General features: G+C 42.8%; 1 protein-coding gene across 1 annotated transcript in view; it reads left to right on the top strand.

Moving 5' to 3' along the window:
- Positions 1 to 5,338: 5,338 nt before the first annotated feature.
- LOC138568821 (transmembrane channel-like protein 2) overlaps positions 5,339 to 15,574 on the top strand; it is a 636,652-nt gene continuing 626,416 nt past the window's right edge. Inside the window, exons 1-3 of the mRNA XM_069646590.1 lie at positions 5,339 to 5,397; positions 5,872 to 6,027; positions 12,105 to 12,195. Of these exons, the coding sequence (XP_069502691.1) occupies positions 5,339 to 5,397; positions 5,872 to 6,027; positions 12,105 to 12,195 (306 nt within the window). The remainder of the gene's footprint in view (positions 5,398 to 5,871; positions 6,028 to 12,104; positions 12,196 to 15,574) is intronic.

Genomic DNA, 15,574 nt, shown 5'->3' with positions numbered 1-15,574 from the left:
CACTTGAGGAAGGGGAGGTTTTCTTTGTTGATGGGTCATCAACAATTGATCAGGAGACTGGCCAGAGACACACAGGTGCATCATGTAACAATGGTGCACCTCGTAGATGGGGAATATGAGGATTTAGTTCTAAAGAGGCTACCAATACATTATTTAGCCAGGCAGCCTAATGTATTGCATTAATTGAAGGATTAGAGGCATCTCAAGGATGCCTAGTGGTCATGTATTCAGATTATACTTAGGAGACCACCACAACAGATTCAAGGTTGTCCAGATGGAAAAGAAGAGGTTTCCAGAGGTCGGACAGAACACCCTTCCAGCATGCAGCCTTGTTGGAGAAATTATATTTTTTTGGTTTTTTAAACATGACACACAAGGAAAGGAGGGCAAAGGAGGGTAAGGAAGGGACACCAACCACAGGGATAAGAAAAGGCAGGTGGCGAGAGGAAGATGTAGGGTGGGCCTCATTGAGGTAGGTCGCAGACCTTCTCCTGCTCCTTGACCGCAGTCTCGAAAGCACTCCGAAGGTTCTCTCCCCTGCAGAGTACTGCATCGCAGTACATGCACAATATTTTGACCTTCGAAAGGTAAGGGTCAACAGCATCATGGATGGCCTGTGAGGCAGCTGGAGGGATGCGCTGTCCCACAGGAGTGTCTTTTGTGGTGACAGGAGCGGAAATGGAGGATGCTGCAGAGGAACTCAACCTACTCAACCTACTACGTTTATCGCAAGGTACAACCTTACGAATAGCCCCATAGCTTCATTGATGTAGTACCATAGCTATACGAACCAGGCTTGCCAAGAGTCAGCACCATGTGGCACTGAGTGCAGATCACCTTGCTCGCATCAGCTTTTGCCTTTCCATCAACAGTGGTAAATAACCGCCACACCCAAGACTCACGATGAGTGCTAGTAGTAGGGACTTCCACTACCTCATCCTCTTCATCCTCTTCATCCCTCTCCTCTGCATCCTCACGCCTGTTCCCCTCTGCAGGCCCTTGGGGATGTGGTGGTGGTGGAGGGGGTGGAGGTGCTGATGCTGAGGCAGTAGCAGCAGAAGTAAGTTGGGATGCCATCTGGAAGGTTAATAACCAGGAGCCAGGAACCAAGACTGCAAACTGCACAATTGTCCTGTTGTAAATCTTGGAAATCCAAAAGCAGAATGAGGATCAGCTCTGGGGTGTGACCTTTATAGGGGTGCAGGGGCGCGCTTCGCCGACACCCGCACTGGTCGCAGACACATCGAAACCAAGAAAGGGCTCAAAAAGTTCCAAAAAGTATGTAGATCGGAAGGGACATTGTCTGGGACATGTGCAACGGTAAACCTTTACTGTAAAATACCTTGGATTGTTCAAAAAAACACTTTTTAAATGTTCTGGGACCCGGACAGTGTGGACACATGTGCGGTGGACAGTTGTGGACAGGTGCAATGTTCATAGGACCCAAGTGTGTGATGCGCATATGCGCGGGTGTTCTACTAACTGTTGAAGTCCCTGAATAAAATAAATGTGCGTCAAAACGTTGCGGACAGGCGGACGGGATATGTGCTCTACGGATATATTCATTCTGGTTGCGGGCATTACGAACAGGGGGGGTGTTCTTAGAACACCCCAATTTTGGGTGATTGTGGACAGGCAGACATCTTGTGTGTTCTAAGGACACCTCCATTTTAATTACGAACAGTACAAACAGGTATATTGTTCTTAGGACACCCCCATTTGGGTTAATTACGGAGAAGCGGACATCTTGTGTGTTCTAAGGACAGCGCCATCACTGATAGCATCACATGTGCATTTAATTTTCATGAAAAAGTCTGTACAAGGGATTCTTATTGTAATGTTAATGGAAAAGTGTCAAGGATCACTGGAATAAATATCATGAGGTACGTAGTGCATTAAGCAATGCCCTAATCCAAATAGCATTGTATTATGAAGTTTTTTCCAGTATACTAAGGTACATATGTAGAAACATAGGTATAGTGTGCAACAGACGTGATGGAGGTGCAATGTCAATAATCTTGCTATGTTAAATACTAAACTTATAAATCCTTTCCTATTAGAGTTCTGCATACTGTAAACTTGTAATAAGTACCTAATAAAACCCACCTACCACATAATTGCATTATCGCAAACAAAACACGAACAAACAACAAATACAAATATGAGCATATACAGGGAAAATGAAGTAAACAAAAAAACAGCAGTATTACCAGACAATCTTCATCACCTAACTGATTATCTTCATGCACAGAGACGATAGCTCTGTTTCAAAGCTACTACTTCCCTATATATAACTATCACATAATGTGACTGGACCCTAAGGAAAGTAGTGTGAGTACAATAATACAAATATGAGCATATCCAGGGAAAGGACAGTAATAAAAAAACAGCAGAACTATAAGAACGTGTTCATAACCTTACTGATCATTTTCATACATAGAAAGTATTGCTGTCTTCCAAGTCTGTGTTTCTCCTATGTATATGTTTCATATGCTGTGAGTGAACCCCAAGTGAATTACTGTAAGAACATATTTGAAGTATAAGTCTACAAATATAGTACTTTTTGATTTTTTAGTTCCTGACTGTTACTGGCCTAGATATGTCAGTAAAAGAAAAAAGAGGGAGCCAGACATGTGATGTCATCAATGACATTTGTGATGTTATCTTTGATGTCCTGGGTGTTAGTCTTAGCAGTGCATGATGGTGGCGCGAGTTATGGTTGATTAGTTTACCATAACTGACGAATTTCAGGGGGTTTTTGGTTTTACTTTAACAACGTTTTTTTTTAACTAAATTACATATGTTATTAGTAGAGCAACTTAACCATAATGTCCCTTTAACAAAGTTTTTTTTACTGAATATATATATATATATATATATATATGGTAAAACGAGGAGAGGGGCGCACTCCAGTTCCCTGCACAACCTTCTCAGCCACTGGTGTTCTCCTCCAACCGGTTTCTGTGCTCTTACACGTCATCAGGGAGGCAGTCTTAACTTGCAGCTCACAGCAGGTGCAGGTGATGATAATCAATGATGATTTCTGCTGCAAGGTTTTCTGGTAGATGTAGTCATCAGGTTATCAAGGAAAAAGCTCACGCCGAATCCCACAGTGGATAAAGGGGGGGAGTAGCCTGCAGTGAGGCACTCCAAAGAAGGGCATATATCACCCCGGTGCAGCACCCTATCAGGTCTTGAAGATTCCACCCTTCAGTCCTTGAAATATGGTAAAAGGAGGAGAGGTGCGCACTCCAGTTCCCTGCACAACCTTCTCAGCCACTGGTGTTCTCCTCCGACCAGTTTCTGTGCTCTTACACGTCATCAGGGAGGCAGCCTTAACTTACAGCTCACAGCAAGTGCAGGTGATGATAATCAATGATGATTTCTGCTGCAAGGGCTTCTGTTTTATAAATCACAAACCTCAGGGGGCTCTTGTGAATTTTTTTTCTGACTAATTTCTCAATGTAGATGCAAAAGTAGTCACTGATCTAAGAACCATTTCTGAATTCTCTGGGTTTTCTACTGAATGATGTTGTACTTTCAATGTACTTTTATTAAATAATATCAGATAATATTATGTCTATTATGAATGTCAGTTCTTTGATGGTGATTTGTATGTGAGTGCAGTCCTAGGACCTTTGATGGATCCCTGAAAGATTGTACAGATTCAGACAATCCAAGCTAGGTGTGCAGGTCTGGTGGAGCGCACTATAGATTTTCCAATTTTCCTTTACCATTCTCCTTTTTTCTCCAGGATCCACTAACTCCACCACACCATCTTGTGAGAAACGGAATCCAGCACAACTGAATAATTTCAGGGCATGGGGCAAAAACTAAGCTACTGTGACAGACTTAAAGCTAATCAGTTGGTCTTGGCTGTGAGATGGCAAGATCTTATAAGCCTGCGTTGCGTGGCTGGTGCATGGAACAAGCTCTTTATTGAACTGGTTCTAGTGTACATCCATAATCTGCCTGTTTGGCATACAAGGCAGTGAACACATACAGGTCAGAGGTGTAAACTGGCTACAGGTATGAAGGGTTCACTGATGGGGCGCACCCTCTAGTGTATAGATCAGGTTACTTAAAGGGGTTAGATTACTCAATCCTGAGGTGCTCCTCTTTTTGGGACTTGCAAAATGTCCTGAATCTGTAATGTGACTATAAGAAGAGTTTTTAATTGGCAGTCTTTTTGGGGCAGCTCAGCATGCTCCTGTGTAATATCGCAAGCAACACAGTGTCAAATCGCTGGACTTTATATGTATCAAGCTGGAGTTTTTTGTTCAATTCACCATGTTTCCTATGGAACTCAATCTAATACTAATTCGACGTCAAATCAGATGATACTGGTGTAACCTAATCTCTGTGTGATGGGGTTACTTTAAGGCCAATGAGAGGAAAACACTGGATTTGAGATCTCAAGAGAGGAGTGCAGTTCTCCATCCCCTATGTGAGCCTCGCAAACATATGCTGTCACCCAAGTTAGGGCATTGAGTTTGATGGAGTATGGAGCAGGCTGACGTTGACACAACTGTCTTCAGGACACACAAAGCAAAGGGGGCTATTAACTGTTTTAAACACCTTTGAGCTGGAATGAGACTAGAAGGAATGGTTTACGTCGGAGACTGGCCAGCTGAATGGTTGGTTTAATGACATGTATTTTAAATCTATTAACCATGTAATAACTTTGAGAATAAATGCTCTTTATGTTAGCAGAATAAAAGCTTCCGATCTTGCTTTAGAATCCGAGTATTCTATGCTAAAGTTCAATAAATGTCCTGACTCAGTAAAATATATGGAGGCGAGTATTACTTCAAACGCTGTTGCTTTTTAGGACGTACGAGAAATCAGGGGGCGTTTCTTTTCAATGCTAGTTTCAAAGTTGTTTTTTACATACGGTTACTCAAATTGCACAGAGGGTACCAGCGTTGTTTGCCAGGATGTCCCAAAAACTACCCTCCACACAAAAATGCACCATTTTCCACTAGACAGTGGACAAGTAAAGAGTAAAACAAAGGTAACATCTGCTGTACACTTCCATTACGTTTCTGGAAAAGTTTAAATGTCTCGTACAATTCAACATTTATGGTGGTATTACAGTATATTACATGAAATCAGGTGATCATTTCAGGTGGATTCCATAGGAATCCATTGCATTACTGACAGCATAAAAATACATGCTTGTGTAATGCAGCCACATTTGTCAGGATGAGCGGGAGACGTAGGGGGACATGCAAAGCCTGTCCTGCTTCCCAACTACACCTGACAAACTGCAGAAAATCCTGCAGACTGGTAAAAATGTACCCCCACTTTTACTGACATTTTCATGTATTCATCAGGCATGAAAGATGACCCTCTAGGAGCCTTAGCAGGATGCGATAGAAATGCAAAAACTTGCAGGTTAGGCTTGGAAATGCAGGTCACATGTTTGGTGGCTTTTTAGGAACAATGCCTCATTACAGTTTGCTGGTATCCTGGTGGTAAATCTGCCAGGATACCAAGCCAGCAAACTGTATAACTGTTACCGGCACTCAGTTTGGTGTATTTTGAGGTAAATTCCCATTCCATGGGGGGATTTGCTGGTATTACCCTGTGAAGAAACGTGCCTGTATACAGTAATACCAGCACGTTATTTCTGCACCGGCAAAGTTGTAATTAGGCCCAATAACTTCAGAAAAAGTTCATGTTCCTTCAATTTTTCTCTAACTTTGATGGAGAGGATTTATCAGAGAAATGTCCTTTTTCTGTTTTTCTGAATTGAAATATTTTCTTTCTAGATGCTTTAATACCGAAGAAAACGTTTTCAATTATACCTATACAAACCCCCTTTCTACACATTAACAATGTTTCTTGTATTTTTTCTTCTGCAAAAAGCCCTACATCTTCTGATGCAGGCTCCGATGATGATGACATTTCTATGACTGAGGAGGAGATGGAAAAACTTAAGGAGCAAGTGGAGGAAAAGAAAAAACTTATCGCCACCATAAGGAACAAGCCGTGGCGTATGAAAAAGAAACTGTCACTCTTAAGGTAACACAATGCTCCAGGCTCTATCACTGCTATGCATATGAATAATTAGGCCAGAGTGCTTCAAATCTCTACAATGTCGAACATTTTCTTCATGTGTAATTCCATTTGCTCTTGGGAGAAAGCTAAAAGAATATTAAACTACTGCCTCAGTTCCTTCCAAGACGACAACACACACTGATAACTGCTTTGGTTAGCTTGGAGTACAGCGACCACAAGCATTGATACCCAGCGTTCAGTCATTTGTCTCCTTCAAGGCAGTAATCAGGATGTGACAATATTGTAAAGGTAGCTATGTACAAACACCTTTTAATAAATATTTAGTGTACCACAGCATAAAGAAATATTGGAACTTTGTAAGAAGTTAGAGTATTAAGCAGGCACTAGATGTGCATATTACTGCAGTGTAGGCTACATTGATATGTAAATGACTATATTTAATAATGCTCAAGCAATGGTGAACAACAATGAACACACGTTAGTCAAAGTGTTTGACAGGATAGAAAATATAATATGGTATGCTATGTTCTTGGGGCATATTTAGTGCTGATTTTGACATTTACATGACTTCTTTGCACTTTTGGTAAGAGAGGAGTGTGTGGTGTTGCTAGGCCATAAAGACCGCATATGGAAACTAAGGCACAATAACCATATACAGTAGTGACACGACAGACACGAGGTTCGATTCCCAAACAAGTCTGGTTTATTTTCTAAGTATCTCAGTCGGCCGACTTGGTCTCTACGTCTCGCGACGTGTGTTCCCAGACCTCGTGAGACGCAAGAGAGCGAGCAACGCTCAAGCAACTATATATACATAACATGCAATCTTTTTGAAGGCAATTGAATCCGCCCATAAATGTATCATTCAGGCTAGGGTTCGGTGATTGACAATCATGACAATTATGATATGTTATGACAAATCTCTATTCAGTCTAAATATAGTTATTCTTGCAATAGTAGCAGAAACAGCTTTCTGTTATGGGGAAAATAGAGCTCTTAGTTCAGCAAGGATATCATGTTCGTAGCAGAGAAACATTCCTTAGCACGTTATCTATGTGTTTCGATTCATGAACTAAGGGTCAGACAGTTCTGAAGCAGAAAATACCAGTCTCCGCGAAGGAGTACCGCTAAAAGAATCTAATTCATTCTTTAACTGCCTTTTACTACAGCATTTGCAAGACAGGCACCTGGTCTGCTGACTAGATGCGGCTCCTGCTCGCCTTCAAGGACTTCATGAGGGAGAAAAACAATGTAACTGTATCGTTTGACATTCCTGTCTGTGTTAGTCTTTCAGCATTCAGGCCGTGTCCTTGTGTGAGTTTGAAGCATAGAATACATTTTGCAAAGCGTTTTGACAGAAAGGAAAAAGTAAATGGCTGACATTTTACAAAATGGACGCCCTTTGGTTACATTGACGATTCCGTGATTGCGATGTTTGTCACATGATGCGATTGGTTTCTGGCCAACATACTATACATACTATAGGGTCGTTTCTGGTCTAACAGTGTGAAGAGGTCTGGAGACTGGCAGAAAGGTAACTCATGAGGCCGGGTGCCACTCCGAACTAGTGAATGTTGGGTCCAGCAGAGGCATGGGGAGGTTCCCCTGGTCATGATTGCTCTGCTCTGAACACTTGCCAGAGCACAGTCACGCTGCAACTCCAGAACAGACCGGCTCTAAGAACTTTGACATAAGCACACACCCTTGAAAGAACCTTCTAGGTACGGGGACAATCCCCCCCTCATGTAAGAAAGCTGGAAGTACATACCAGCCACACCCGAGTCCCAACGTCAATGCAAGCACATTTCCCCTAAAGAGAACCATTTTCAGGAATTAAACAAGGTAGTGGGTGCAGTGCCACCATTGCCAATTTAGCCAGCACATCAGAGGGACCACATTTAACAACTCTGGAATCCGTAATGAATGTCGCAATCTAGGGGAAACAGTACATTCAGTTTGCAACATTTCAAATGCATAGAAGCATGTACAGGGAACGCTGTTACAACTGCCTTGACACTCAGCTGTATCTACGGCTGCTCAAGGCTCTACAGATATAGAGCCAGGAGGAGCAACGAAAAGCAGACTTGCAGCATGACCACTGGAGACCTCAGCTATAGAACCTCGGAAAGCCTTTGACTACCAAGTTTGCAAAGATTGAACATTCTGTGGGGGGAGAACTTGGCACTAGAGGGTGAAGAGGATTACCAAATACCTTTCCCTTTTGCTAGTTTTGACTTTGGGTTGGCCCTTCCTCTATCTGTTAAAATGAACATCATAAACTTTACCTTCGGAGTCCAGTACTATCACTTTGTGACATATAGTGTGAAAAGTGGAGTGTACAAAGACTGTGATGAAAGTCTGCCCCACCTCTCATTAAGAGTGCACCATAAATACCCTGGCAGCATTCCCATGAGAGCCACCCTGGGGTCGACAAGCTGAAATTTCTATCTCACTGACATAGTTGATATCCCCATGAAGGGACAGTTGCTAATATTTATGGGACTGGGATTGGTGCTCCCATGGATGATCACCGGTTGGCCTGTTGGTCAAGTATGGTATAGATGCAGGGGCGGTTGTCATTGAGCAAGACTACCAGAGAAATGTTAAAGTCTTCCTTTTTCATCATGGTACCAAAACCTTTCAGGTACAGCATTGCGTCTGAGTTGCTCAACTGAGGTTTGCACCATACAGCCTTCTTGTTCCTGAGGAGACCACAGTGCTTGAGACTATTCTTAATGACAATACCAGGATTGGGTCCTCATGCCTTTCCACGGGGAGGTGACAGAACTGGCAAAAAAGACTCAAAATCCACATCCCCCTCACTCACAGACCATGACTCACCATGGACCCAAGTGAGGCAGCTTGATGGATGAGCCATGTATACCAACCAGCAGGTCATAACGTGGTGCCTTGACGTTCAACCGTACACCTCCTTGGTCACCCAGCACAAATTGCACCAACCTTCCAACTTGGAGTACCTTAGCTACTATCCCAATGACTAAGGAAAGAGGGTGAGAAATGGAATGATGTCCCCTGACTTAGTCCGGGGATTGACAGGAAGGTGACTCAGTGGCTGGGTTTCACCTCAAGCTAGAGAATTTTAGGGCCTGGGGAAACAGGTGCAGGATGCTCTGGTCACCTTGCCTCTGCCTCATTGCTCAGCAGGCTTTACAGGAATGACCTGAACACAACCCCTTGCAAGATTATGCCAGATAAAGCAGACAGGCACATTCCCAAATAAAAGAGCCTGAATGCCATATCTGCCAGTCCCAAAATGCCAACATGAATGCAAGCATCTTTCCCTTTAAGCAAAATTATTTTTAGTGAGTTAGAATAAGCTAGGGGAAACACTGCCAACATTTCCAGCTCAACCGTCACCTAACAGGGACCATACTTTAACTCTTCTTGAACCCCAGATTAATCTAGCGGTCCATCGTAAACTGTAAGCAGGAGTAGCATCGGGAACAGTGTTCCAACTCATGTGTTAATCATCAACAAATGCCAACACCGTCGACCCAAAAAACACTACTCCCAACTCACACACTAATAAAGCCGAATCTCACAGAATAAAACTCATGCCCAGCAATGGTTCACAACTTAAGTCATCCTCAGAAAGCACCACCACAAGGAGCCTGGTATACGAAATCCATAGAACACAACTAAAATCCAAGCGTGTGGCTCAATCAGATATATCACTGGTCCTTCCCCCTAAGCTTACAACAACCTATGGTGCTTCCCCAGAATATATCCAATCAGAGACTTTACTCAAATATGGCTCAAACATCCAGGGTATCTACTAAAGATCCACCCTGAGAGAGGAGGTAGCAAAGTAAAAAAGCAAGACTTGCTATTCAAGCAGTGTGGGTTGTTGGAGCAGGTTATGATTGGAGATTAGTGGTATATATGGAAAGATTTGTGCCAACATTTGGCATAGAAAGAAAGAAAATAACAGTCTACAAGCCAACGAGACCCCTCCGATCCAGCAACAAAATCCGCCTGGAACTCAAACCATACCTTAAGAAAAAACTTGGAGGCACCTCCTTCTACCACTTAGCCGCAAAAACCTGGAACAACATCCCAAAAGAAATAAAAAACACTGATGATCACCTAAAATTCAGGAAATCACTAAAAACCTGGCTCTTCAACACCACAGACTAAATCTGGAAACCAAAACCAAAAAAAAAAGTGTGACTAAACCGGAAAGGAGACAGACATCCCCGACCGAGAGGGTAACTTGCACAACACCTGGATGGGTGACACCGGACAGACTGGAACACAGACGGCGCGCACAGAGTCTGAGTCAACTACCCCAGACAATCCCACCAACACCTTGCCTGCCCTTAGTTACCGGCAGGTACCATAGTGGTATGGAATTGACGAGATATTGACAATCACCACACTACCTAAGAGGTTGACATTGGCAGATGCACTTGCCACAGGAGTATTAAAGGAGAATAACGGGAGCACTGAGAGAGCATGTTAGAGGTGGGGGCCTGAAGAGTAAGGAACCTTATATGCCAGTCGGACCCAGATCTGGACAGAGCGGCATCAGGGGAGACCATGCAAACCGAGCGCCTCAACTCAGGATAGAGACGTAAACTAACCAACCCTACTAACAATTTCCCTTTCTGCATACACCTCTCAAACTCCAAACCAAACACAACCAAACGTACAGCACAACAAACTGCACAAACTTCACTACACTGCAACATTGAAACAAAAACACAGATAGTCGTGCACAACAGTACACAACGTCTACCGGCCGCAAACACCTGAGGCCCAGCCAACGGACCCACCGGGCTGAGGCTGCCAACAGCAAATCACTGCTCTCTTGCACTTTTCCTGCTTCATCCCACTAACTCATCCTCCCCTCCTTTTTCAGAACCGCCAGAGCGCCAGGGGACCACTCCGGTGGTGATAGTGCGCAGTACAAATGTCCTTTAACATTAACATAGATGTTGAAGATCTTTTAGAGCTGTGCGTCCGAGGAGGATATAGTAATTGGCAAGAGAAAATAGGAACATCAGCAGGGGAGGCTGGGACACCTCAAGGAGATGCTGAGGAAGCCATCAAGAGCAAAAAGGTTCCAGATGGCCAAGTTGGCCATAGGCAGAACCAGATGATTGGAGATGGAACAAGACAGAGACAGAAAGGCTACTTTCAGTTTAAGGTCAAAATGGGAAAGGAAATATGGGATCTAAATTACCATGATAGGTGACTCAAATTAAAGATGATCTCTGTCATTTTAACTTTGCTATTTATCATTTATGTTGTTTGGCTGAGTTTGCAGAAGCAGACCGGAGGACCATGTTAAATGTATGACTGCACCCAACCCGGTAAATGGGTCTGGTTGATTTTCAAACTCAGGTGGTGTAATGTGGCAATTCTACATAGCTGCCAAGTTTCCCAGTTACATGCAGAACACATCAAGCCAGTTAGCTGGGGAAAACCATGACTGGCTAGAGATAGCACTGGGAAACATGGCAGCTATGACTCTGTGCCTGGTCAGAAGTAGTTCCCACTCTTATTGGTATGTTCATGCCTCAAACGATGTGCGTCTCCTCTGCTCATCATTAGAGTGCATGGTGTCACCACTACCCTCACATGGTGCACAGACCAGTAGCCAGCACATACTAGCAGGTGGCTGCACCACACAACGTTTGTAATTAAGCATAATGTAGAACAATATGGGGGCATAGAGGTAAACTGCCTACAGTTTAAGGCATTGCTCAGGATTCATAACCCGGCAGCCTTCAATTTTCAGTTAAATGTAATGCTCAACGTTTTCTTTGAACCCTAAAGCTTTTCCTTGCCATTTTTAATCAATCACAGCCCATGTGGACATGTTGAGAACCTTATCATGAGAACACACAACTGCAGATTTGCCTTTGAGTTTGATGTAATACCGTCGCTAAATGTCCACATAACACACACACTTTTAAAATGAGAGGTTTTACATTCGTGCAGATACATACAAATCCATTCTCAAAATCATATCTTGCAAATTACACAAATCTACAATTTAAATCACACTATTTGTCGTGAATATTTACAAAATTGCTCTTATTTTCCTTTATTAGGGATTCTCAAGCGTTCGTGGAAAAATTTGAAGGAGCACTTGGGAAAGGCAAAGGCAAGAAGTTCTACGCGTATAAAGTAATGATGATGAAGGTATGTGTCAGTAAAGGCTTAAATCAGTCAAATTGACTGCAGTGCAAGCAAACCTGCTGTCGACTGACTCCCACTCACAATCACTCTTGCTTTTTATTGATTTCAAAGTAAATAAGCTGCTTATTTAAATATAGTGCTGAAGTTATGTATGGAATAAATTACCCCCTACCATATGTACTAAGGATATTGCAAGTCACGGATGTGTTCCAAATAGAGGAACTAGCCTGAAGGCCAATACCCTTTGTAAGGTCAGGGAACTCCGAGGTGACTTGTGATATCCTTGCGGGAAGGGAAATGTTATTCCTTATTATAGATCTTTAATTCCTGGCATTTTGCTTAATCAAATGTAAGTGATCGTCCAGTTGCTGATACAGATAATCAATGAAGAATCTGTCTGGATTTAAAGAAAACAATATGCAGAATAATAATTTAAGCTGTTTAATAACAGACATCTAAAACACATTTCCATTTTGTGCTTTAAGATAAGTACAAACATGCAGATTCTTGCTCTCATGTAGTAAACCCTAGCACACCACAAAATAAACATACTAGCCCAAATAATTATCATCAGTTAATGGCTGTTAAGGGTCACAGAAAGCTATTTTACAAGAAAGGAATCTGAAAACCTTGTCACAGCTTTAACTAAGTGCTGACGTGACAACTGAAATCCTGCTCTGCCCTTTGCTGGCTCAAACAACAGGCATTGTGATGTTACAACTGAAGCGTAATATGGCTATCACATGAGCATCGGGCATACATGGCCAGCCCAACAATGGGGTGAATATTCGTCGCTCCCGGGGCTCTGTCCGGGGCACCAATTTTTAGTTTGCTTCGTTTACATGGGAGAAACAGGCTCTGCGCATCTTGCATGAGCCCAATGGCCAATGAAAAAAATAGAACACATTGATCCCTGCCATAGTAAATAGAAAAGAAACCTAGACCTTTTTCTATTTCCATGGCGAGCACTGAGGGCAAAAGTGAGTGCTGGCACCGGAGCACAAACCTCCAGCAAGCAAGTAAGAGGCCAGGGAGGGAAGTGGGGAAGGGTGTAGGTTGTCTCAGAGGGGTGGGGAGAGGGCATGGTGTGGAGAGGCAACAGGGAAAAGCTCCCTGTTGCCTCCCCACAATGCAGATGGCACCATTAGTGGATGGTCCACGGTGGCTGGAAAATGCAGGCGGTAACTGTGTGTTCTCACTCCTGGTGTGAATAACTGATTATATAGCAGTAGTGATTTAATTTTCTTAATATGTGTCAGTAGTGATATCACAATTAGCCTGTAATAAGGAGATTATTTTTAGTCTTTTGTACAGGTTCTGCAGGCTGCCATATATCATAGCCCTATCAATCAGTGGAATCATTTGACAATTGTTAATCGGTTAATTGTCAAGGTTGATATAGTTAAAAAAGAGAGTGGTCTCTGGCCATATATTCACCCAAAATGGTTATTTTTCTTGTCTTTTGATAAAACTCAACAGGTGTATGCGTTTGAAAATAATCAATGGCGTTTTGGGCATTGGTTATATAATGTATCATACTAAAACTAACACCCTCTCATCAGAGAGTGAATAAACACTGCTACTGAAATTTGAACAAGAGGTAGGGGTGCCTAGAAACAATGTGGCACTCGTGTGCAAGGACAGCCTGTCCCCACATTATATGCTTGTGTCGTTGTTTACCAAAGGCTCCATGTTGGGGCATATCCTCAGAAGATAACTGTCCGCCACTGTGCATGTGTTGTAAATGTGATCACGAATAAAGAATAACTTAAGTGCACCTGAGCAGCACATTCGCCATGGTGTACTCACTGGTCAGTGCACATTCTCAAAGTAGCACTCCAAAAAAGTGCAGTCGCATTAAAAAAAAAGAAAAAAAAGAAAATGTGAATACTCACTCTATCTGCAGAAGTTATGCGCCAGGGCAGGGTTCACTGTTTGTGATGAGACAGAAATAGAAAGGTGATGACTGGGCACATGACTATGGTATGCAAAGTGCTTAATGTGATTAGTGGGGTGTTGATTCTGCATTACAGCCCTTCTCTTTGTTAAAACTGATATAGTATTGTTTCGTCCTCATTGTATATGTTGGCCTATGCCCAGTCGCTCTGCGAGAAAATCCGCATTGCAAGGTCGTAACCTTAAGTTAATCGAGCCTCCATTTTAGGTCAAAGCTGCCATTTTAGTTATTGATGCAAAGTCACCCCGTGGCCTAAAATGGCCGACCTGTGTTCTCTTGTTCTAACTTAACCTCTTCAACCTTTGTAGGAGAGTTAATGTCCAACCTGCCTGCAGGCTACATGTTAGGGTCATGTAGACCATGTCCTTTGTTGACCTCGGGATCAGGGGATTACTTGAATCGGTGATGTTAACCTACAAGTATATAAGAACAATAATAACACTGTTAAAACATGCAAAACATCTGTTTGACCTGCATTAAAGCAATGTGTAAAGAGTGTAAAGTTAAACCCAGAGAATAATAGTGCTTGTGAGTAAATGTATTAAAAGGTAAACCGCATGCACGAGATATGTAAATTAGGAATGAACCTGGCGCAACCCTAGCCCAGTACATGATTAACTTGTAGGAGGCTGGACATCGTTATGAAGAAATTGTATAAATACGCTGATGTCCAGCTAACAATTCCTGTTCACTGCTCACATTGAACCTGCTGGTGGTCTCTGTGATGTACTGACGGCCAAATAGCTATTTGTGCACTTTGTTTTGTAAACTGTACAGTATTGCAATAAAGATTTTGGGAATCTTTACAAGCCTGTGTTGGTGTATTTCTCTTTGCATGGTGTAAAAGCCTTAATATTGTATTTTCTGATTCCACATCTTGAATTGCACTGGTGATGTTTTATCAGGCACTCGTGAGCTATAACACTACCTCCTTTGAGTTCCCACCCATGCCCACCTGCCTGCATCTCTTCAGTTGGATTTCACTTATAGATGCTCTAGTGATGAAAAAGAGTAGCTTTTGGGGGCGGGGGGTGCATTATTATTTAGGTGAAGCCTTGTTGGTTTGTGTCATATTTAACACGTTGGTTTGTGCCATATTTAACACAATGGGAAGTGGAGGGGTCGTTTCACCCCCGAACCCCAAACTTTGCTGATATTTCAAAGCAGTGTGATGAGAGTTGCAGCTGGTGACGGGGGAGGGCACAGTAGCTATGTCTGGCCTTCAGCCGGTGGCTCATATATTCTTTTGACAAGGATGCAAGTGTGGAGGAGACGATGCACACGTGTGTGCTCTCACTTACATGTCACCTGTGAAAGTGTGGCTGGCTTCAAAATACCTTTGTCATTCTAGGGATGTGACTTTCCAGACTACCCGCCTTTGGGGAAGATCATTATTTTTTGCTGCTGTGGTGTGGGGATGGCATA

This window comes from Ambystoma mexicanum, chromosome 2q (assembly GCF_040938575.1).
Source record: "Ambystoma mexicanum isolate Mex_15411 chromosome 2q, UKY_AmexF1_1, whole genome shotgun sequence".
Taxonomy (NCBI): domain Eukaryota; kingdom Metazoa; phylum Chordata; class Amphibia; order Caudata; family Ambystomatidae; genus Ambystoma; species Ambystoma mexicanum.
The sequence above is the reverse complement of the archived record's forward strand: the minus strand, read 5'-3'. Positions and strand labels throughout refer to the sequence as shown.